At 32.2% G+C, this 26782-nt stretch overlaps 1 protein-coding gene across 14 annotated transcripts in view; it reads right to left on the reverse strand.

The window, feature by feature from the left end:
* Positions 1 to 26782, reverse strand: part of Stxbp5l (syntaxin binding protein 5L) — a 326815-nt gene that overhangs the window by 182354 nt on the left and 117679 nt on the right. For all 14 annotated transcript variants that reach the window (XR_013436856.1, XR_013436855.1, XM_078044143.1 and 11 more), the window contains 2 exons: positions 18144 to 18267; positions 5118 to 5196 (listed from right to left, as the gene is read on the reverse strand). Coding sequence is in view for 12 of the 14 variants with exons in the window: in XM_078044143.1 (XP_077900269.1) it covers positions 5118 to 5196; positions 18144 to 18267 (203 nt within the window). In the remaining 2 variants the exon portion in view is untranslated. The remainder of the gene's footprint in view (positions 1 to 5117; positions 5197 to 18143; positions 18268 to 26782) is intronic.

Here is a 26782-nt window from a genome sequence, read left to right on the forward strand (position 1 = left end):
TCCAATAAAAAATAGGCAAATGATTTAAATAGACATTTCTCAAAAGAAGTTCAAATGGCCAATAAATATATTAAAAATGCTCAATATGTTTAAGCATCAAGGATATGCAAATCAACACAACACCTAGATTTCATGAAATCAGCCAGATTATTATATATAAAAAATAAACAAGGAGAGTAATGAAATACAGTAGATGGGGTAGAGAGAGAAGATGGGTGGGGAGGGGAGGGGGGATAGTAGGGGGTAGGAAAGGTAGCAGAATACAACAATTACTAATAGGGCATTATGTAAAATTGTGGATGTGTAACCGACGTGATTCTGCAATCTGCATTTGGGGTAAAATTGGGAGTTCATAACCCACTTCAATCTAATGTATGAAATATGATATGTCAAGAGCTTTGTAATGTTGTGAACAACCAATAAAAAAAATTTAAAAAAAATAAATGCTGGCAAGGATGGGGATAAAGGAACATTTTATATATACTGTTGGTGGGAATGTAAATTAGCACACACACTGTGGAAAAATATAGAGAGAATTTCCTTAAAAAATAAAGAAAAAAGAAACATCACTTGATCTATCTATACTATTTCTTGGTTTTTACTCAAAAGAAATAAAGTGAGTATCCCTTTATTACAGAACACTAAAGGGATACCTGTACACCCATTTTGATTGTAGTACAGTTCACAATCCAAAATTATGGAATTAGCCTAGGTACCTATCAATAGATGAAGGCATTACAGAATACTATATATAGATACACAATGAAATATTACTCAGCTATAAATAATAATGAAATCATGACATTTCCAGGAAAACAGATGGAAGGAGGACATCATGTTAAGCAAAATAATCCAGACACAGAATGATGAGTATCACAGGTTTTCTCTCATAAAAAATATTGCATATACATACACATAATACACAGATATATGTATGTGTACATGTGTATATATGTGTATTTATATCTGTATATATATGTATATATTCACATATATATGAATGACTTGGAAGTAGAAGAGGGACTATTAGAGAAAGAAGACAAAAGGATGGGTGAGAGGAGTAAGGGAAAGGAAAGGTGGACACAACCAAAACACCATATATGCATTTATGAAAAAGTCAAAGTGAAACTCACGAATCTGTACAATAAATGTTAATAATAAAAAGAAAAAAATAGAAGAGAAGAACAGTTTCAATGTATTTTATGTCATCTTCAATGATTAAATTTGGAATATTTTATTACTTCAGTAAGGAATGGTATTAAACTGCAGTTATTTTTATACAGACTAACATTAGATAAGTCTAAAAAATATGAATGCATATTCAAAGTAACTTCTTCATATGATTAACTCAATATATTCAGAAAAAGCACTTGACAAAAGTACAGCACCCATTCATGTTTAAAACAACAAAAAAACTAGTGATATAAGGAAATTATCTTAACATTGTAAAGGCTACATATGACAAACCCAAGATTATTCTGAGAGGAGAAAAATATGAAAACATTTCTTTTAAAAACAGGAATAACACAAGGATGCCAATTTTTAACACTGCTATTCAACAGAGTCCTTGAAACTCTAGCCAGAGCAATTAGTCAAGAGAAGGAAATTAAAGGAATATGAATAGGAAAAACTCAAACTACCTCTGTTTGCCAATGACATGATCCTATATTTAGGAGACTCAAATTCCACTAGAGGACATCTAGACCTTTAAATGAATTCAGTAAAATAGCAGAATACAAAGTCAACACCTATAAATCAATCATGTTCCTATGCTCCAATGATGAATCTGGCGAAAAAGAAATAAGGAAAACTATCCCATTCACAATATCATCAAAAACTAAAATATTTGGAAACAATCTAGCAAAAGAGGTGAAGGACCTCTACAATGAAAATTACAGAACACTAAAGAAAGAAATTGAATAAGAACTTAGAAGATGAAAAGACCTCCAACGATCTTAGATAGACAGAATTAATATTGTCAAAATGGCTATATTACCAAAAACACTGTACAGATTCAATGCAATTTCCATCAAAATTACAATAATGGTCTTCATAGAAACAGGAAGAGAAGTCATGAAATTCATTTTGAAAAATAAGAGGCCCAGAATAGTCAAAGCAATCCTTGTAGAGCAAAGTAAAGCAAGAGGCATCACAATATGGGACTTCAAGTTATACTACAGTGAGATGGTACCAAAAACAACATGGTATTGGCATCAAAATAGTCATGAAGATCAATGGAATAGACAAGAAGACACAGAGAAAACCCCATATAAGTAGTTACTCATACAACACAAATGTGCCAAAAACATATGTTAAAGAAATGATAACCTCTTTATCAAATGGTACTGGGAAAACTGGAAATCCATATGTATTAGAATGCAATTGAACCCCTCTCTCTTACCCTGCACAAAATTCACCTCAAAGTGGATCAAAAATCTAGAAATTAGACCAGAAACCTGGCACCTGCTAGAAGAAAATATAAGCCCAATTTACCAACATGTTGGCTTAGGAACTGACTTCCTTAATAAGATTCCTAAAGCTTAAGAAGCAAAATTAAAAGTCAATAAATGGGATGGCATCAAATTAAAAAGCTTCTTTACAGCAATGGAAACAATCAAGAGCATGGACAGAAAGCCTACAAAATGGGGGTATATCTTTGCTACTTACTCCTCAGATAGGGCATTAGTATCCAGGATATACAAAGAGCTCAGAAATCTAACACCAAGAAAAACAAATAACCCAATCAATAAAGAAACTAAACAGTCACTTTTCAAAAGAACAAATACAAATGTTCAACAAATATGTAAAAAAATTTTTAACGTCTCTAGCAATTAGAGAAATGCAAATTAAAACCATACTGAGATTCCATCTCACTCCGGTCAGAATGGCAATTATCAAGAATAAAAGTAACAATAAGTGTTGGTGAGGATGTGGGGGAAAAAGGTAAACTCATGCATTGCTGATGGGACTGCAAATTGGTGCAATCACTATGGAAAGCAGTATGGAGATTCCTCAGAAAACTGGAATGCAATCACCATTTGACCCATTATGCCACTCCTCAATATATATACAAAGGACTTAAAATCAGCTTACTACAGTGATGTAGCCCAACAATGTTTATAGCACTCAATTCACAATAACTAAGTTAGATGCCCTTCAACAGATGAATGAATAGAGAAAATGTAGTATATATACACACACACTGGAATATTACTCAGCCATAAAGAAGACTGAACTTACAGCATTTACCAGTAAATGGATGAACTGGATTATCATGCTAAGTGAAATAAGCCAATCCCCCCAAATTAAAGTTGAATGTTCACTCTGATATGTGGATGCTAACACACAATAAGAAGGGTATTGGAGTGGGTTAGACAAAGGTGAATGAAGTGAAAAGAGGGAGAATAGGAATAGCAAAGACAGTAGAATGAATCAGACGTGACTTTCCTATGTTCATACATGAATACACAACCAGTGTAATTCCATATCATGTATGACCACTGAATGGGAATTTATACTCCATATATGTATAATATGTCAAAATATACTCTACTGTCATGTATATCTAAAAAGAACAACCTCAAAAAGAATACTAGTAACAATACATGTTGGCAAGAATGTGGGGAAAGGGTACACTCATACATTGTTGGTGGGACTGCACATTAATACAACCACTCTGGGAAAGCAGTATGGAGATTTCTCAACAAATTAGGAATGGAACCACCATACGATCCAGCTATCTCACCCTCTGGTATATATTCAAAGGAATTAAAGTCAGCATACTACAGTGATGCAGCCACATCAATGTTTATAGCAGCACAATTCATAATGGTTAGTGCCCTTCAATAGATTGGGGTATATATACACAATGGAGTATTACTCAGATTTTTAACTTTTTATGACTTTATGGTATTTGCTGGTAAATTGATGGAACTGGAGACCATCATGCTAAGTGAAATAGCAAGTGGAATAGCAATCCCTGAAAGTTAAAGGCAAAAGGTAATCCAAAAAGAAGAGAAGTAGAGAAGTAAAATCTGAGGATTATATAAAGGGGAATGAAAGAAAGGGAGGAGGGATGGAATAGAAAACGTCAATGGAATGAATCTGACCTAACCTTCCTATGTACATATATGACTATACCACAGCAAATCTCATGTCTACAAGAAACTAATTTAAGAAAAAAAATTAGTAAATGAGAGAAAGATCAGTAGAGTCTAGAGGGAAGGGAACAGAGGTGTGAGGAAGGGAAAGGAAGGGGAAGTACTAGGAACTGAATTAGAACAAATTAAATTCTATGGTTTTATAATTATGTTATGTAATATTCTACTTTCATTTTCATATATAACTAAAACTAATAAAAAATTTTAAAAAGTAATTGCTGTAAAATATCATGATTTTATACTATTAAAACTTGAAAATAGGTATAAAAACACGAAATAGATTTATGATGCTATAAGAATTCTAATGTGATCATATATCCAATATAAAGTATGATTATCTAATTTACAGTTAAGACAGTGTTTAGGAAAAGTTAATTATGTTAGTATTTGGTAAGAATACTGTCATTATTGACTATTTCAACTAAACGACAAACTGCTGAAGTATAGGATATAGCTGCTATAAATATAAAGTCAAATTTTGTTAAATATTATTCTTTTATCTTCTATATCTTAAAATTTGATACTTGTTAATTATGGCAATACTTGTAACTATCCTTCCCAGTCTATATAATCTTTCCAAATTCAAAATCATAAAGTTCAGAGGTCTGGTTATGTTTACTTTTGTAAACAATATCAGTCTGTGTATAGCTTTTGATTATAAATATTGTTAATTGCAATTTTCATGAAAAAGTCCTCAATTATTAAAATTAATGTATATAATTATCATAAATACTCATGATTTTTAAATAACTAATACTTATTATGATTAATAATAATGATAATCATAGATATGCCTTCTAAACCACATCATTTTTTATTTATGTAAAGGATTTAGCCCATTACTATATATGTAATTATGTATAACTTTAAATAATACATTGACATAAAAGGTTATCTGCATTTCTTTTCTCTGTTCCTTATATATATTCCCATATTCCTCAAAGCAAAAATGTATACCTGTTTCTGCAGGTCTTGTATTCTACTTTAAGAATTGGTTTACAAGATTCAGATTTTCTTCCTTCTCTTTGACTTTTTCCTAAGGAAACAAAAAAAAATCTTATTAAAAGTAATTTAAACTTTATTCAACCATAAGAATTTAAAAATTTTACTTAATGGTATATAAAGAAAAGTGAATAATATATAACTGCATGTTCATCATAATTCAATAAAGAAGTCTATATAGCCTAATATTTCTATTAAACTTGTAAATAACTTTTAGATTGTAACAACTGACTTCTACAAAATCAACAGTTATTTATTAAGTTATCCAACTATTGTTACTTTATAAAATTCTGAAGATATGAAACTAGTTTCTTATCAAGTTATTTTAATTTACCATGCTTGAATATTACATAAGTAAGTTTAGAACTGAAGACACAAACACATGTACTTATCCAAAAAATGAAATGTCTTACTATAAAAATGTACTCTGGGCCCAATGTTCTATTTCTTTTTATTTTATTTTATTTTTTTATTGGTTGCTCAAGACAATATAATGATCTTGACTATCATACATTTGATTCAAATGGGGTATGAATTCTTATTTTTCCATGTGTACAGATTGCAGGATCATATTGGTTATTCAGCCACATTTATACATACAGCAATACTAGTGTCTTGTATTCTATTTCTAATATAAGCAAACTCCCTTCATATACTGAAAGATTTTCACTGTAAAGTATATGATATTCAAAATCATCCCATTTCAATCAAATTCATGTAAAGAAAAGTCTACTAGATAATAAATGTAGAAGACATATTTCATAATTTAAAAATATATAAATGATGTATTTTATTTATACAAAACAAAATAATAGTTTCTTATATGGAAATAATTATGTCACTTAGACTATGAATCAAAATAAAAGCAGCATATGCATACAACATACTTATCTTTCTAATTATTGTCTTGGTTTAATTTATGCCTCATTTTGAGAAATTTGACATATTTTTTGGAATGCTAAATTTGCTTTTTATTTTCAATAATTGCCCTGATTTATTTTTGTATTACATTATTTATAGACATAACTCTTATACAGAAAGGCATAACTCTTATACAGAAACTCTTATACATGCATATATTTTTAAATTTCCAGTATACTTTAAGAATGGCACAGACAAATCCAAATGGAAAGCCAAGATAATTTATTCAACTAATTTAAGAGGCAAAGAATCAGCATGCAACAAGCCATTCTTCTCCCCATGGCAAGTTTTCTGAAATTTTTTTTTAATCTTTGTATCCCATGTCAAGTATAACAAGCAACCAATAATATAAAATTGATCATAACTATTCACTGTGTTTAAAAAAGGTAAGTATCTGTATTATACATAAAATGTAATTGCAGACATTGTATGTAGATCATGAAATTTTATAAGGTGATAGATTTTGGCCAGAGATTTACTCTGAACAGTGGTCTTAAGAACAAATGGTTGGCAGATTACTGGTTTTGATAATGAAATAGGAATGGAGAAGGACCCATATATTTGTTTTCATCTACTACTTCTCTAAATTACCAAGTCATTAATTGAACAAAACAGGATATCTGCAGTTGTTTATAAATGTACACCAAATATTGTTTTTCAATCAAAATGCATCAGTATCATCAACTAATTTCAATAGGAAAGATTAATTACATAAGTATTTAATTAGTATATTACTTCAATTTCCAACTCCAACAATGTATTTTGGGTAAGGTTTCCTGTTTTGATTATATTCATTGCTAGTAATTAAAACATGCTTAAGTGTCATATTGCATAAAATAACATTAACCACAATTCTACCTGTTGGTATACCTTATGCTGAGTATTAAATAATAGTAGAGATAACTAAACTCTCAACTGCTTAGAATACATAGATTAAACAAAATAAGTATTAAAATTATAATATTAGGTACCAGAAGCAAATGGGTGATAAGAAAGTATAATAGAAGTTGAAATTAAAACTCCAGCTTTATGAATAGTAAGTTTTGCTGGATTAAACGATTAGTCTTAAGGGACTATCTATAGTCTTAAGGGACTATCTATCTGGCAATCTATACAACTGAATCTCAATATAGAAAATGAAGAGTTATAAGAAGCTTTCAAATTGGGAGTGATGTGTGTAAAGTAATGTTTCAGATCACAAATATGACTTCATTTAACAGAGAAAATTGAGATTTTTTCAGTGACTGATGCTGGAAATACAAGAAGATGATTATTGTAACAACATAGATAAAGAATGAAGGACTGTCTTAGAATATCATTAATCACATCAACATATGCATAATGGTAGTATCAAAAAGTGAGGAAAGAAAGGAACAGAAAATCATTTTAAAAATAATGGCTAAAAACTTCCTAAATTTGATGGAAAAATATTATTTATAAAGTGAAGAACCTCAATGATTTTTTTCTTTTTATGGCTGAATAACTGTTATGGTTTAAATATTAGGTGTTCCCCAGAAGCTCACATGTGGGACAATGCAAGAAAGTTGAGAGGTGAAATGATTTGAGTTATGAAAGGTTTAACATAATGCATTAATCTTCTGATAGGGATTAACTGGATGGTAACTATAAGAAAGCTGGGTGTGGCTGGAGTAAGCCAGTCACTGGGGGTGTGACTTGGGGGTATAGTTTGTGGTGAAGGGAATATCTCTCTGCTGTCTGGTGTGATGTCCTGAGTCACTTTTCTCCACTACTCTTTTCTGCCATGATGTTTTGCCATATTTTCTGCCTAGAACAAAAGAGCCAACTGTCTATGGACTGAGACCTCTGAAACTTTGTGAGCCTCCAAATAAACTTTTCTTTCTTTGATTATTCTTGACAGGTCTTTTGGTCACAACAGTGAGAAAGATGACTAAAACAATAACATTCCATTGTGTACATACACCATATTTTCTTTATTCATTCACTCATGGATTGACACTTGGATTAATTCCATGTCTTCATTACTGTCAATAGTACTACAAGAAACATAGGAGTACAGGTATCTCTTTGATAGACTGATTTCATTTTCTTTTAATATACACTCAGAAGCTGGATAACTGCATCACATGGTAGACCTATTTTTGGGTTTCTGAGGAATCTATACACTGCTAACCACAATGGCTATACTAATTTATATTTCTACTAGTAGAAAAAAAAACAGAGTTCCTCTTTTGCCACATTCTCTCTAAAGTGTTATTTTTTTTGATTTTTTTTTTTTTGGTAATAGTCATTCTGACTGACGTGAGATATTATCTCATTGTGATTATAATTTGCATTTCTATGATAGCTAGTAATGTTGAACTTTTTGTGTGTGTACTTATAACCAAGCTATTTTTATTCCTTCTTTTGCAAAATATCAATTCAGATAATTTGCCCATTTTTTAAAAAAAATTAATTTGTTACCTGTTGTTGCATTTTTTGAGTTCTGTATGTATTCTAGGTATTAATCTCCTGTTATATTAATAGTTTGTAAGTATTTTCTCCCATTCTGTAGGTTATCTCTTCACTCCGTTGATTATTTGGTTTGCCACACAGCAGCTTCTTAATTTGATGTAATACCATTTGTCTATTTTTGCTTTTGTTGCCTTCACTTTTGGGGTATTATTTTTAAAATCAGTGCCTATATTAATGTAATTTTGTAGTTTCCATTCTTATAGTTAGATCTTTGATGCCACATGAGTTGAGATATGCATATGATGAGAGAGGGAGGTCAAATTTCATTCTTCTGCATATGGATATCCCATTTTCCAGCACCATTCATCGACTAGGCTGTCCTTTCTTCATTATGTTTTTGTTTTTTTGTTTTGCACCTTTGCCTGGAATCAGTTGACTGCAGATATTTGGTTTTATTTCCAAGATTTCTATATTCCATTCCACAGATCAATGTTTTAGTTTTTAGGCCAGTACTATGCCGCTTTGGTTACTTTAGCTTCATAATATGTCTTGAGATCAGATGTTGCAAGGCCTCTAGCTGGCTGTTCCTTTTGTTCAACATTACTTTAGTTATTTGGAGTTTTTGTGCTTTCATATAAATTTTAGAATTGTTTTTTCTATTTCTGAGAAGCATATTATTAGTATTTTGATAGGAATGTTATTTAATCTGTAAATCACTTTGAAGTTGTATGGACATTTTTTTTAAGTTGTTGATAGACCTTTATTTATTTATTTATATGTGGTGCTGAGAATCTAACCCAGTGCCTCACACATGTAAGGCAAGTGCACTACTGCTGAGCCATAGCCACAGCCCTGTATGGACATTTTTAACAACATTAATTCTTGCAATCTATGAACATGGGAGGTCATTACATTTTGTGTGTTTCTTCTATTTATTCCTTTTTTGGTCATTTTAATTGTAGAGGTCATTCATTTCCTTGGTTAAGTTTTTTGTAGGTATTATATAGTTTTTAAAAATAGCTATCATGAATGAAAATGCTTTCTTTAAAAAGTTTAATAACATTCAGTATTCTACTCATTTTGGTAAGAATTGTTATTCTCCAAACTACCTATAATTGACTATTACTCCTTATTTGAATAATTTGCCTATTTTCAAATTTATTCTTGCTACATATTAGCTCATTTCATTTAAAAAAATCACTATAATTTTCCCTGGGAAAAACTGAATTTGTGGGTAACTAACATCTTTATAATATTCAACATATACATTCACATATAGAGTATGCTTTTCATTTACTCAAAAGATTTGCAGTTTATGTTCCTTAGTAGAAATAATACTTCATACTTACTTTAAGGTTTACCCCCATATATTTTTATGGGTGCTATTACTTAAAATTGTTTTATAATTCTGTACAGCAAGGAAAATAATTAAGAGTGTGAAGAGAAAACATACATAATGGGAGAAATTCTTTGCCAGCTACTGCTCCTGACAGAGGATAAATATTCTCAATATAGAAAGAACTCAAACAGATTAACACCAAAACAACAACAACAAAACCAAATAACCCAATCCATAAATGTCAAAAGAACAAAACAAAATCTTCTCAAAACAAGAAACATAAATAGCCAATAAATATATGAAAAAATGTTCAACATCTCTAGCTATCAGGGAAATGAAAATCAAAACTGCACTAGATCTCATCTCACTCCAGTCAGAATGACAATTATCAAGAATACAAACAATGATAAATTTTGGTGAGGATGTAGAGGGAAAGGTAACACTGTCCATTGTTGGTGGGACTGCAGATTACTACAGCTACTCTGGAAAGCACTATGGAACTCTCTCAAAAAAACAGAAATAGGGGCTGGGGTTGTGGCTCAGTGGTACAGCTCTCACCTAGTATGGGTGAGGAACTGGGTTCCATTCTCAACACCACATAAAAATAAGTAAATTTTTAAAAAGGAAATGTGTCCACCTACAACTTAAAAATATTTTAAAAAGAGAAATAGAACCACCACATGGCTCAGTTATCCTACTTCTTGGTATATGTCCAAAAGATCTAAAATCACCAAACTATAATGATGCAGTTCCTTCAATGTTTAATAGCACAATTCACAATAGTTGAATTATGGAATCAACACAGATACCTATCAACAAACAAATGCATTAAGAAACAGGTATATATACACAATGGAGCTCTATTCAGCCATAATGAAGAATAAAATTATGGCATTTGTTAGTAAATGGATGAAAATGGAGAATACCATGCTAAGTGAAATAAGCCAGACCTAGAAATTTAAAAGTAGAATGTTTTCTATCGTATGTGGAATTCACAGTAAAATAAATGAAAGAAGGAGGAAAGACTGGGATATCATGAAGATATGAGGAAGATCAATAGTGTAGAAGATGATCTAGGGACTAAGGGGAGGAACAGAAAAGGTGAGGAAATGCAGAATAAATTCCTAAAACATCATGCTCTGTGCATATATAAATATATTGCAGAGAATTTTACATTTATGTATAAGTAAAAAGAACCAACCAAAAATTAATAAAGCCAGGCATGGTGGCGCATGCCTGAAATTCCAGAGGCATGGGAGGCTAAGGCAGGAGGATTATGAGTTCAAAGCCAGCCTCAGCAACAGTGAAGTACTCAGCAACTCAGTCACACCTTGACTGTAAATAAAATACAAAAATAGGGCTGGGGATGTGGTTGAGTGCCCCTGGGTTCAATCCCCAGTACCAAATAAATAAAGAAGTGTAAGGAAACCTAATAGCATTGAAGAAGGAGAAGTAGTAGGGAGACAAGAAGGAAATGGGGGATATTGTAACTGAAACTGAATTCCACACATGTATGATTTTGTTGGGATGAACCCAACTACTATGTATAATATAATGCTCTAATAAAAATAGTTATTTATAGTGCTATTATTTAAATACCCATTAGATTTTGTTTCAATACAGAATTTTAAAGTTGGATGTAATAATTTTCCTAATTAGTTCTTATTTTTTTAGTCATACAATTACACTAAAATGCAGCTATACTTTTGAATCCTCTTTCTAAATGTTTAAATATCATATTTCATTTTCAAGTCTAATTACACATTGACTAGTATTTCCAGGAAAGTATTTAATAAAAGTAGTCCTGTAGACACCCCTTTCCCATTTCTGGGCAATAATTTTGTAACTTAGACATTTTTATAAGATTATATTTAATACCATGTTTTTAGAAATGTGGGGAGTGTGTGTTTAATTGAGGGCACTATAATTGAAGAAAACACATTTGAAATTATTACAATTTATTATGAAAGAACATCAATGTCTACAGCTATGTCTCCAAGAGTACTGTCATTACAGTGCTAAATTCAAGTCAGACATATGCTAACTCAGTCTCATTAGCTTTAGTTATTTTCCTTTTAGCCCACCCTTGTCTAACATGAGCTTCAGACCAATTATAACTTTTCAGGAGAGAACTTTTTGATTTCTAGAAAAATTATGAAGTACATCTACATTTTTTCCCTAGTTTAATACATACAAGAGAAAACAAGGGGAGCAACAAAAATGTATTCTAGAGTATATACAACATTTATATTATGTAAGATAAAATCCAAATTATTAAATATGGGAAGATAGGAAAATGTTAGCCATTCTTATGAATAGTGTTCAACTTCATGGTAAAGCAGATTATCAGATAAAGATAATATTCAAACTAATTTCAATGCTTCAAGGAAAGTAAAATGTTCAAAACAAATAAAAAAGGAAATATTAGCAGAGAAACAGAAAATGTAAAAACGTATTAAATGGGAATATTATCAGAAATAAAAAATTAACAGGCTTAATAGCAGAGTACAGATGTCAGAGGAAAATTGAGTTAATAATTAATCAATAGGAGTAATTATGCAATCCAAAATTCAGAGGAAGAAAGAATGACAAAAATAGATAGATAGATAGAGGCCAGAAATGTGTAGTAACGCCAAAACTTCTACAGAGACTAATATTCCAGAAAGAAGCATGAAGCAGAAAAACATATTTAAAAAGATAAATGGCTGAAAAGTTCCTCATCTTTGTGTAAGATATAAAATTATAGGCTTATGGAGCTCAGTAGAACCCTTAACAGAGTAAATTTATAGAAAGCAAGCCCTAGGCACAGTACAGGTAAACTACTGAAAATGGAAGATATATAAATAATAAAATAATATAAAATAAAATAATGTATAAAAAATTGTGTGAAAACAACCAGAGGAAAAACGACACATCATATACAGAGAAAGCAAAATTAAAACCACTTAAGATTCTTCATTCAGAAAGTATGGGAGCTATAAAATGGTGGAAAGCCTTTATAGTACTCATCACTTTGAAAACAATGCAAAACCCATACACACATAAACACACAGAGTCAGCTCAAAAATGTAAATCTAGCAAAACAGTCTTCAAGAATGAAGGAAAAGAACAGGCAATTTTCAGATTAAGGAAGCTAAATGCATTTGTTTCTACCAGATCTACATGAAATGCTAAATAATTTTCCAGAGCAAATTAAAATGATAATAAAAATTAAAAGGCTATTTTTCTTTTAATTGAAAACGCACATGACTACTTAATGCACTAGTTATAACAATATATTTAGGTATAATGTATCGTAACTAGAGCATGAAGGGCAGTAGGAGAAAGATAAATAGATCTATATAGAGTACTATATTTTTGTTAAGTGTTCCAGTATTAACCCTAATACATTTTGAGTATTTAAGGAATTATACTTGTAATTCTGGGAGCCAGCAATAAAAAAAGGAGGATAAAATGCTTATATGTAAATTATAGTAAAATTCTGATAAAAATATTCAAGTAATCCAAAAGAAGGCAGAAAAGGAGAAAACAGACAAAATCAACAGGAAAGAACCAACAGAAGATAATAAATCTAAACATTCTCGCATTAAGACTAGATAAAAGCAGAAGACCCAATTATATGCTCTCTACAGGAGACCTAAAAAAAAAAAAACCTAAAAACAAGACCTTAAAATATATGAATTAAAAAAGGTAGAATTAAAGTTAGAAATAGGCAATTCTGTAATACTATGAGGAAATTTTAATACCAGAGTCTCAGAAATTGGTAGCACTAGACAACCATCAGTAAAATCACAGAGAATCTGATAAATGTTATCAACTACCTTTATCTGTAAGTCTAAAAAATAAATAAATAAACATAAATGAACAGAATTATATGGGAAATACATCATATCACCTCTTTCAAAATTTAAATACAAAACTAAAAATTAGTAAAGATTTAAACCATGCAAAATACAACTTCAAATGTGACCTTTATATAACAGTTAAGAAATGTATATTCTTCTCAAGCACATTTGTAATGTTATGGTAACTGTCTATGCACTAATGATAAAACAAATCTCAGTAAATTTTGTAGAATTAATATTGTAACAGGATGGCAGTTTAGTGGGAAGTGGAGGTTCTCACAGCTCTGTGACTTGGGATATAATCAACAATGTGTTAAATGGGGATGAAAAACACTTTTTATGCATACTCAATATTGAGTACCCATAGATCCATAGATAATCAATATTGGACAGAAAGTCTTGAATGCTGGAAAAATTGGAGTACACCAGACAAGGCTAAGGAGCAGATTAGGAGCTGAGCTGGGGCAGGGCGGTGGGTGGAATACAAGATTTGAAAAGATCTACAAGTGCTGTAATATTTTGGCTTGGGGAACCCCAGGATCTGAGGCGCAGACAACCCTGGGTGAACCCAGAGGCTATTCAGCCAAACATACTAGTATGCAAAAAGGTATGGCCAGCCAGCTGCCCACAGTGAGCAGCAAATACCTCCATGTAAAAGTGGTGCAAACTCAAACCAGGTGCTTAGATCTGCGAATTCAAGGCTAGAACCTGTAGATGAGTCCAGCAGACTAACCGGGAGATCTAAAGTTGAGCCCAGAGAATTAGGAGAATCTCTGGCACAATTTTCTGGCAATGAATCCATTTTGCTTGCGCACATTACATACCAGGCCAAAGGAAGCTGTATCCCTTTGCTCACTCCACTGAACAAGCAAGAACACTAGTAGGGAGAAGAGAAATGGGCTGGGGTGCAGAAACAGACAAAACTCAGTGCTCCTCAAATGATCTGCTTGGGGCTAAAACAGATTCAAAAAAGCTAGAGAAAGCTTCCCACAAACAATGCATTAAATCCATGAGCAGGAACAGCAGCAGGGGGAAGACAAACAGGGCAGGGTGGAGAAAATAGAAAAGCTCAGTGCTTAATCAGCCTTGTCAGGGGGTAATTCTGATCAGAGAGGTCAGAGCAAGCTGGAGTCCCACTAACCCCTTCCACTGAGCCTGCAGTCCACAGCAAACAGAACCAGTGACAGGGAGAAACTGAATAGAAGGGAGTGTCTGAGTTTAATGCTTGAAAACCCCTGTTGAGAAGTCCCCCTAAAACCTCAGCATCCCCCCCAAAATAGAACTGGTGAAGGACCAACTCCCTCTTCCCACAGGTGGTGCTCTAGGAATGCTGTGGGATACAGACCCAGAAGCAAGTTGAAAACTGCGTCATAAAAAACACCTAGGGAAAAACTAGACCAAATCCATTCCCTGGGGAGCTTCGCTGACAACAACACAGATCTAAAGACATTACTCAGGTAATCATCCTGCCAACATCTTCCACAGCTTCTCACACCATCCTGCTGTGAAGAACTGAAAGGCAGTTTGACACAGACAATGGACATAAAAACAATGAAAAAACTTTCATTGACTATTTTGCTGTTCTGTTTTTGCTTTTGTTAAGTTTTGGTTTGTTTTTTAAATGTATACTCATTGACAAATGATGGACATTTATGCATTTGTACATATATTCTTGTTTCTGTTGTTTTGTTTTTAGCTTGTAGCATTCCCTTAGGAAGGATATGGAAAATGACAACCCCCCAAAACTCTCTGATCTGGAGGAAGATGGAGGAGGAAGGCAACCATTAATCCTCTTCCAATAAATCTTTTGCCAGTAACAATGGGCCCCTAAGGAAAAAAAGCAAATTTTTATCCTTTCCCAGGTTCATCCCCAACATCTAGCAAATGCAAACATGCATCCCTTCCCAACCACAATGGGTCCTGAAGGGAGGAGGCAGACACTGAAACCTGGCCCTGGAGTTTTACCCCTTCCACTGCTGATGAGTCCTGGAAGTTGAAAAACAAATAGTGAAGCTCTGGGAAACAATAAAATCCAGAGAAAGAAGGTAAGCAGTGAAAACTGAGTTCTGAACTTTTCCCAGTGACAATGAGTTCCAGGCCTTTTACAACTTTTTTCCTGACTGTAAAACACATCTGCCTCAGTCTCCAGTGATACTTATTCCACCATCATTGTGTCCCATAAAACTCAAACCCCTTCTGTAACTGATGGCCATTTTCGTACCTTCTAGTTTCTGACTGGTGCTGCTGTTGAATAAAGGAAAGCTGGCTGATCCATTTGAGTTCTGCTTCCGCCCAGTTATTTGTGTTTTCATAAAGGTGCCAATTGACTTTCTACTGACTATTTCACAACTATTTTCCTTTTCTCTTTTTTCTTGCCAACAGCCAAACTCTACTGCTTTCACTCTTCCTTTAAGTTTTACACTTCTATTCTTTTTCTTTAATTATTGTTATTTGGGTTTTTGTTTTGTTTTATGTTCTTGTCTCTTAAAAATACACCCTACATTGCCTCTGCATAAACCTCACCCAGTTCTAGAATCTACAAACCTTTTTCTACTGCTCCATCTCTTCTTCTTTTCCTCTTACTCTATCTTTAACAGGAAATATAGACATACTCCTATATCCTATTTTGTTTCTCATTTCTACCATTTTATTTTAAGAATGATATTATTATTCATAGAACAATAATTTTTATTTCTTTTTTCTCTCACTTATCAATTTACCTCAACTCTCTTTCTTTTCCTCTGCCAACCTCTAATGCTCTCTCTCCCTCCTTTAACTTTTTACCTCTATTTTTGCATCTCTTCCCTCATAATCATCACACTCTACATCACTTCTATTATACCCCTAGCCATCATGTGAAATTGTAAATCCTTATGTAAACTTACTGTTTTCACCATGGACAAGAACTATTTCAACAGAAAAGCAGAATTATAGACAACACAAACTAATAAACATTTATATGCTGTAGGGAAGGCCCCAAATGGCTATAGTTAGGCTCCCTTTCTTTGGTTTCTGATGGGCTATGTTTGTAGGGTGTAGTCAAGGTTATAAACATCTGAATCAGCATATGTAGTCAAGATCATAAACATTTGCTTGTGAGTATGTGTGCACTGATTTAACCTGTTGCCTATGGAAAGGACTCAGGGGACAAAACAGAACTGGCTGGGGGCTGAAGTAGAGCTGGAAGCTGGCTAGAGGCCTCCAAATAAAGCATGCTTACTAGCCCAATTGCATCTTGCACCTCCTTCAACCTGTGGGATCCTGAATCTGTTTCCTGGGTCTGAGCCTCCACCCTGACACATGGTAAAATAAAAGTATCAAATATTCAATCACCCAAAATGAATTAATAGAAGTTAAATTTTGATGATATATCGAATTAAGTATAAATTGAATACATCATCATAATACTTTTTTACATATAAAAGATGTGAATTTGGGGGAGGGGTGAAGGGAATATGGAAATATCATAGAAGCAAACAGTCAATTCTAAGTTGCATGTATAGCAAATACCTATCCAAGGTTTCCATGTCAATCTCTTAAAAAAGCATTTTTAAGTAAGTGTATAAATGTAATGTAATCTCTAAGTAAAGCAGTTAGGTTAATTGGGCAATAATTTAAGGCTTTGCATATAGAGCCTACAATTGTGGCACAAAAAATGGTAGATTGATGGAACATGAAATAATATAACCTATGGATCACCTATTATAGAAAACATACCACTACTTTCTAAATGTCATATAATAATAAATACTCAGAAACTTCACAATAGTGTGTATTTGATTAACTGTTATGTTTTGACCTTTCTATGATTACAGATAATCAATGGTATGAGGTAGACATGGAATTCAGATCATGAACGATAATATTTGAAATATTTTGGTCACCCCAATTATTAATATTTAGACATCTGAATTTTTTTATTCTCAGATACAGCTCAATATAAATATTTACATAGGACCTAATATCCATTTATGAAAGATAATAAAATATAATTAAAACCACAGTCTTCCTAATTAAGTGGAATCAAATGGAAGGAACAGAAGTAAGTGGAAGAATCTATAAATCAATGCACAATGAAGTTGTATATGCATTAAGTCAGAAAGTCAGATCCATATAATACCATTCTTTTACTTGCTCTTCACCTCTTGAAACTGGCCTTATTTCCTGAATTATCTCTTCTGAGATATATCAATCATACATTATCAAATTTTTTGTTGGACCAGTCTCTGTGTAAGTATGACTCACAAAGTAAAAACATGGGTAAGAGTGAAACATAGAAACTTGGGGAATATTATGTGGGAATCTGTAGAAAGTATGGAGATATTTAGAACCAGAAACCACATCATATTAACTTTTTTTTTAACCAAACACATAATACCACTCCTCCAATTTCAAGTCAAGACACTATATCTCCAGTATTTATTTTGAAAGCAAACATCTTACCATGTGGAATTGTGGTCTGGAAAGGACGACTTGGACTTTTTAGGTTCCATAAGGTCAAGCTACCGTCTGAATGGCTACACATGAACTGTTTGCCCTCATGATGCCAATCAATTGAATGAATTGCCTAATAACAATTAAAAACAAGTAGGAAGAAGATGAATAGATATATCATTTTATATTTCAAAAGAAAAATTTGGACATAAAATTACTGTACTAATAAACATGTAAGAAACACTTTTTTTTTCTCCTGACCTAGATCAGCCTATCTTTGGCTTCAACACTCTACTGACTTACAAAAGGGTTATTAAAATGCATCTCCTAAGATAAAGAAAATTTAAATAAATTTTTTAATATCATTAAATACCAGAATGTTTTGTTGGAAATCCTATGTCCTATGGATCTTATGTATCCTATTCCCATATAATGGGATGCTTATTTGAAAAACCGGTTGCATAAAAGTAAAAGTAATATCAGAGAAAACATTTGGCAATTGTTTTGGGGTGATTGGCTTACTTCACTTAGCATTATATTCTCTAATTCCATCCACTTACCTGCAAATGCCATGATTTTATTCTCTTTTATTGCTGAGTAATAAGGAGGCTGATTCATAGTGAGGTAGGGAGGGGGAATATGGGAGGAATAGATGAACTCTAGATAGGGTAAAGGGGTGGGAGGGAAAAGGAGTGGGCATGGGGTTAGAAATGATGGTGGAATGATATGGACATCATTACCCAAAGTACATATATGAAGAAACAAATGGTGTGAATATACTTTGTATATATCCAGAAAACAAACAAACAAAAGTAAAAGCAAGATTATCAGAAAATAATTTCTTGGAAAATAGAGGCTTAATTCCACTCAAAGTAGTCAGTTTAAAAAAATCATTAAAAAACTTCTAAGGTTCCAGACCTCATGGTAAGCATTTTTATACATTAACTCATTTAATCCTTCAGAATACATATCAAATTTCTCAATTCTTCATAGTGAACCACACAACTCAAAGGCAGGATTCTCTAATTACAAAACCCATATTTTCAATCATTGTATTACATTGCCATTAGTACATACTATTTAAATTCACTTAAAGCAAGTGTTTTTTTTTTTAATTTTCAAGCTTACTCTGCTCTTTTGATTAAAAGTAATTATTCCATTTTCCTAAAATGTTTTAATCCAGTACTAATAGTATCTTATATAAAGTACGTTTTCAAGAAATATCTATTGAATGAATAAATAATTAATGTCACACACAATTCCAAATCTTTGGTATTTTTTTTAATTAATAAATTATTAGGACTTGGATAATGTGCTTAATTAAGTACAATGACAGAAACTCTAGTAGACAAAAAAGCAGAACAAATGTATACAACATTTTTATCCTTACAGAAATTTCAAGAGGGAAGATGAATATAGATGAATAGTGATCATAACTCATTTGGACTTTTAATACACACATATAGATAAATACATATAACTATATATTTATAAAGTTACCTATATATTAAAGTTATAAACAATAAGTATTATTACAGTTACAGATAACCGATGGCTAGAATAATCATAAAATATATTATATAGGAAATAAGGTATGAGTTGTGAATCAAAAGATAATTGAGGGGGCTGGAGTTATAGCTCAGAGGTAGATCACTTGCCTCTCAAGAGTGAAGCACTGGGTTTGATCCTAGCATCACATAAAAACAAATAAAGGCATTGCATCCATATATAACTAAAAAAATTAAAAAATAATTAATATTTGATGGAATGGTAAGGACACCTTGAAATTCTGGACTTGTGTTTTCTCCTACACTGGCCTTCATTATTATGCAGAGAATACTTCTTTTTCTGCCAGTCTCCAGAAGCAGGAAAACATTCTTCACTGTCTTCCCCTCTGCTTTTTTCTTCTCCCTTCTATAGGTGGTATGGGAGAAATGTTATTCTTTTGTGTCACCTCCATATTAACTTTGATGAACTTCAATCAATTTACATTTCTTGAAGGTTGCTTTGGTCACCAAAGTTGGGGGAGGCAGAGAAAGCATTCCTCACCCTAAACCTTCATCATATTCCACTGAATGTCTATCCAAGGGAGAGGACAGATGTAAAAATTATAGCCATGACAAAGCCAAAATAAATAAGTGCTTTAAATGAAGTATAATTATGTAGAAAAGAATAGGCTTATATAATCAGCTTGTTAGAGATTAGTATGACAAATAATGCATAAAAGAAAAACTGGCATGTGAACTGATTCAATCTTTATTTATTTTATCATACCCTACTCTTTTATTTTTTAAAAAATACACTTAAAGGGTTTATTAACAGTCAAATGTAATACATCTATTCAAGAAAATAGTTTTAAATATAGTAACAGAATTTGAAAGATAAGACACTACTTATATTTGGTCAACTCAGTGGCTGTGACTATTTCTTTAACATGGAAAAGAAAAAGAAAAAAAATGAAACCCCAAAGTTAAGGTAATAATCTATAAAAAGAAAATATAGAGTTTTTTCCAGGAATTGAAAGATTTTCCTCATGTCAAGTTCTCCATGAGAGATTATTTTTAAAATATAGACTTAATGGAACAAAAATTGATAGCTATTTATTTCTGATAACAATCAGATTTCTAAAATATCAAAATTCACTAATGATTATTCAAAACGCCAGCCAGCCAGTCCGAATAGCTTTCTAGTACATAAGAAATTAAAGGGATTTTGATATTCAGATGCCAAGAATAGAGTTCATGATAAGGAATGGTAGTAGTAGTAAAAGCTTGGAGATAAGAAATATGGTATGTTAGGAGATAGAAAGTGACATGTCTGAAATATGATGAATGTAGAAGGATATAGTAAATTAAATGGAAAAGCACTCCAGCCCAAACTCTCATGTCAAGTAACACAGAATTCATTGTAAAGGGAATCACTTAAAGGTTCTGAGGTAGAGAACTGCATGATTTTACTATTCTTTAAAATGTTAATCTTATTAGAGAAGGATATACTGAAAAGGTAAGATATCAAAAGAAAGATGATTAGTTTTATCCAGGCAAAAAATAACAACATAGACTAGGACATTGGATGTGAAAATGAGAAAACAGAGGAAATGAATGAGGCAATATAAAGATAAAATCAAAATGACTACAAAAGTTGATAACATTAGATATACTTCATTTATTTTATTTTAATTTTCATTATTTTTTCTCTCTCACTTATCCACTTCCTTCAATTGTTTCTCTTCTTTCCTCCACTAACAGGTAACCTCTAATGTTCTCTCTTCCACTCTTTAATTTTTACCTCTATTTTTGTTCTTATTCCCTCATAATCATTACATACTTCAACACTTCTATTATACCCTTGGTTACCACATGAAATTGTAAACCCTTGTGTAAACTGATTTCATCGTGGGTAATAACTGATAATATAATTTCTCAGTATTGTAACATTGAGCTATCTGGTTTAATGCTGTAAATTATTTTCACTGGTTGTTGTTACTGTCTGTCTCCCCCTAAACTGCAAGATACAGGAAACCCTCAGGGACACTATAATTCCACAAGGTAGAAACCCTAATGATTCAAAATCAACTGTTAGATGGGTAGACATACAAACAACACAAAAATGCAAGGGTATAAATTGCCTCCAACAAACCAAAATACATCAAAAACAGAATCCATTGACACCACAGTGGAAGAAATGTCAGAGAAGGAATTTAGAATGTACATAGTTAAACTGATATGCAAGGTAAAGGATGATGTAAGGGAGCAACTACAGGGAACAAAGATAACTTCAATAAAGAGATTCTGAAGAAAACAAACAGAAATGCACAAAATGAAGGAATCAAAAAATCAAATAAAAAACTCATTGGAAACTATCACTGGCACAGTAGACCACCTGGAAGACAGAGTCTTAGGTAGTGAAGACAAAATATATAATCCTGAAATAAAGTTGAGCACGCAGGAAAAATGTTAAAAAGATCATGAACAGAATTTCCAAACAATGTGGGATAACATGAAAAGCCCAAACTTCAAAATTTATTGGAATACACAAAGTCACAGAGATACAAACCAAAGAAATGCATAATCTTTTCAATGAAATAATGTCTGAAAATTTCCCAAACCTTAAGAATGAAATGGAAAATCAAATACTGGAAGTTTACAGGACCCCAAACATACAAAATCACAACAGACCCACACTAAGGCACATTATTTTGAAAATGCCTAATATAGAGAATAAGGATAGAATTCTAAAGGTTGTCAGATAGAAAAATCAAGTGACATTCAGGGGAAAACCAATTCAGTTCTCTGTTGATTTTTCAACCTAGACACTTAAAGCAAGGAGGTCATGGAATAATATATGCCAAGCGCTGAAAGAAAATGGATATCAACCAAAAATAACATACCCTGCAAACTAAGCTTCAGATTTGACATTGAAATAAAAACCTTCCATGATAAACAAAAGTTAAAAGAATTTACAATCAGAAAGCTTACACTACAAAACATTCTCAACAAAATATTTCATGAAGAAGAAATCAAAAATAAAAGTGAAATCCAGAAAAGAGTAACTATACTAGAAGTATAGTCAATCAAAAAAGAAGCTATTTCAAATTAAAAACCAGTAAGAATTAAAAATGACAGGGAATAAGAATAATTTCTCAATAATAATATTAAATGTAAATGGCCTGAACACATCAATCAAAAGACATAGACTGGCAGAATAGATTAAAAAATAAAACTCAACACTATGCTCTTCCAAGAGACTCACCTCATAGCCAAACACATCTATAGACAGAAGGTGAAAGAATGGGAAAAAACATCACACTCACATGGATCTTGCAAACAAGCATGGATTTCTATCCTCATATATGAACAAGTGGACTTCAAGTCAAAATTAATCAGAAGGGACAAAGAAGGCCATTTCATACTGCTTTAGGGAACTACACATTAACAAGATGTAACAATCATGAACATTTATTCTCCAAACAATGAAGCATCTACATACATAAAACAAACCCTTCAAAAATCCAAGAATCAAATAGATCACAAAACAATAATACTGGGTGACTTCAACACACCTCTCTCACCAATCAATAGATATTCACATCAAAAACTAAAAAAAGAAGCCATAAAACTAAAAAGTATAATTAATAATTTAGACTAAACAGACATATAGAATATTTCATCCATCAATGAATGAATACACTTTCCTTTCAGCAGCACATGGAACATTCTCTAAAATAGACTACAATTTGGTCCACAAAGCAACTCTTAGCAAATACAAAAAAAAAATAGAGATAATACCTTGCATTCTATCAGATCATAATGGAATGAAATTAGAAATTAATGATAAAATTAAAAAATAGAATCTACACTTACACCTGTAGACTAAATAATAAACTCTTAAATGACCAATGGATAGCTGAAGAAATCAGAGATAAAATAAAAAATACTTAGAGGTAAATGAGAATGGCAAAACAACATATCAAAATCTCTGGGACACTATGAAGGCAGTTCTAAGAGGAAAGTTCATTGCATTGTGCTCATTCACTAAAAGAACCCAAAATCACCAAATAAATAACCTAACTTTATATCTCAAAGCCCTATAAATAGAAGAATAAACCAGCACCCAAAGTAGTATAAGACAGAACATAATAAAAATCAGAGCTGAAATTAATGAAATTGAAAATTTTTAAAAAGTCAAAAAATTGTTGAAATAAAAAAGTTGATTCTTTTAAAAAATAAACAAGATTGCTAAAACTGTTAAAAAGTAACAAAGAAAAAGAGAGAACCCAAATTACTAAAATTAGTGATGAAAAAGGAAATATCACCATAAACATCACTGAAATATAAATGATAATCAGAAGTTACATTCAAAATCTATGCTCCAATACAATAGAAAATCTTGAAGACACTGACAAATTTCTAGGAACATATGAACTACCCAAATTGAACCAAGGGGACATAGAAAAATTTAACAGATAATTTTTTAAAATATTTTTTTTTAGTTGTAGTTAGACACAATACTTTGATTTTATTTATTTATTTATTTTTAATGTGGTGCTGAGGATAGAACCTAGCGCCTCGCACGTGCTAGGTGAGCACTCTACCACTGAGCTACAACCCCAGCCACAAACAGATCAATTTCAAGCAATGAAATTGAAAATGCTATCAGAAGCCTACCAACCAAGGAAAGCCCAGGACCAGATTAATTCTCAGCCAAGTTCTGTAAGACTTTCAAAGAAGAACTTACACCAATTCCCCTCAAATTATTCAATGGAGTCGAAACAGAGAGAACCCTTCCAAATTCATCCAACCCTGATTATCACCCTGATACCAAAACCAGACAAAGACACATCAAGGAAAGAAAACTTTGGACCAATATCCCTAATTAATTGTGATGTAAAAATTTCTTAATAAAACAGTAGCAAAAATTGCATACAAAAACAAATTTAAAAGACAGTGTACCATAACCAAGTGAGGTTCATTCCAGGGATGCAAGTTTTAATAGACTTAAAGACAAGAATCACATGATTATCTCAATATATGCAAAAAAAAAAGCCTTCAACAAAATCCAGCATCCAGTTATCCTCAAAACACTAGAAAAACTATTGTATAAGCTATATATCTTAAACCCAAGGCTAACATCATTCCAAATGGAGAAAACCTTAAAGCATTCCTACTCAAAAACTGGAACAAGACAGGGATGCCCTCTTTCACCACTCCTATTCAACATAGTCCTTGAAACCCTAGCCAGAGCAATCAGTCAAAAGAAAGAAATTAAATGGATATGAATAGGAAAAGAAGAAATCAAACTATCCCTACTTGCCCATCACATGATTATGTATTTAAAAGTTCCAAAAAACTTACCAGAAACCTCCTAGAACTCATAAATGAATTGAGCAAAATAGCAGGGTTTAAAATCTACACCAATAAATGAATTACATTTCTATATACCAAAGATATATCAGCTGAAAGAGAAATCAGGAAAACTATCCCATTCACAATAGCCTCAAAAAAATAAATAAAATATTTGAGAGTCATTCTGACAAAAGAAGAGAAAGACATCTATAATGAAAATGAAAGAAAACTAAAGAAACAAGTTGAAGAAAGACCTCAGAAAATGGAAAATCTCCCATGTTACTAGATAAGCCACATTAATATTATCAAAATGGCCATATTACCAAAGCACTATGTAGATTTCATGTAATTCCTAGTAAAATTCCAATGACATTCTACACAGAAATGGAAAAACAATCATAAAATTCATTTGGAAAAGTAAGAAACCCAGAATAGCCAAAGCAATCCTTAGTGCAAAAACTGATGCAGGAGGCATCACAATACCAGACCTTAAATTATACTACTGAGCTATAGTAACTAAAACAGCATGGTATTGGCACAAAAACAGACATGAAGACCAATGGAAAAGAATAGAAGACACATAAATACAGTTATCTCAGCCTAGACATTGGAGAAAAGATAACCTCTTCAACAAAGGGTGCTGGGTAAACTGGAAGTCCATGTTTAATAGAATAAAATTGAATCCACATATCTCACCCTGCAGAAAACTCAACTCTAATGGATCAAGAACCTGGGTATTAGACCAGAGACCCGCATTAGAAGAAAAGTAGGCCCAACTCTCCAACCTATTGTCTTGGGAAACAAATTCTTCAATAAGACTCCTAAAGCTCAGGAAGTAAAATAAAAAAATCAATAAATGGGATGGTATCAAACTCAAAAGCTTCTTTACAGCAAAGGAAACAATCAAGAATGTGAACAGAGATCCTGCAGAATGGTAAAATATCTTTACTACCGGTACCCTCACATAAGGTATTAATTTCCAGGACTTTCAAAGAACTAAAAAACTTAACACCAGAAAAATAAATAACCCAATCAATAAAAGAGCAAAGGAGCTGAACAGATGCTTCACAGAAGAAGAAATACAAATGATCAAAAAATATAAAAAAAAAGTTCAACATCTCCACAATTAGAGTAATACAAATTAATACTACACCAAGATTCCATCTCACTTCAGTTAAAATGGCAATTATAAATACAAGTAACAATAAATGTTGGTGAGAATATGAGAAGAAAGGTATTCTCATATATTGTTGGTGAGACAGAAAATTGGTGCAACCACTCTGGAAAGCAGTATGAAGTTTCCTTAAAAAAAACTGAAATGGAACTACCATTTGACCCAGTTATCCAGCTCCTTGGTCTATACACAAAAGACTTAAAAATAGCATACTACAGTGATGCAGCGACATCCATGTTTATAGCAGCTCACTCACAATAGTCAATCCATGGAAACAATCTAGGTGTCCTTCAAAGGATGAATGGATAAAGAAAATGTACATGTATACAATGAGATATTGCTCAGCCATAAAGAAGAATGAAATAATGGCATTTGCTGGTAAATGTATGGAACTGGAGAATATCATGCTAAGTGAAATAAGCCATTCCCAAAAAAACAAAGGCCAATTATTCTCTCTGACATGTGGATACTACCCCAAAACAAGGGAGGTTGGGTAGGGGAAGAATAGAAATCCATTTGATTGAACAAAAGAAATGAACACATGGGATGGGGAAGAGGGGGACAGGAAAGACAGTAGAATTAATAGGACATAACTTTTCTGGCCTTGTGTCTAAATACATGACCAGGGA

The sequence above is a fragment of the Ictidomys tridecemlineatus genome, chromosome 3 (assembly GCF_052094955.1).
Source record: "Ictidomys tridecemlineatus isolate mIctTri1 chromosome 3, mIctTri1.hap1, whole genome shotgun sequence".
NCBI classification, from domain to species: domain Eukaryota; kingdom Metazoa; phylum Chordata; class Mammalia; order Rodentia; family Sciuridae; genus Ictidomys; species Ictidomys tridecemlineatus.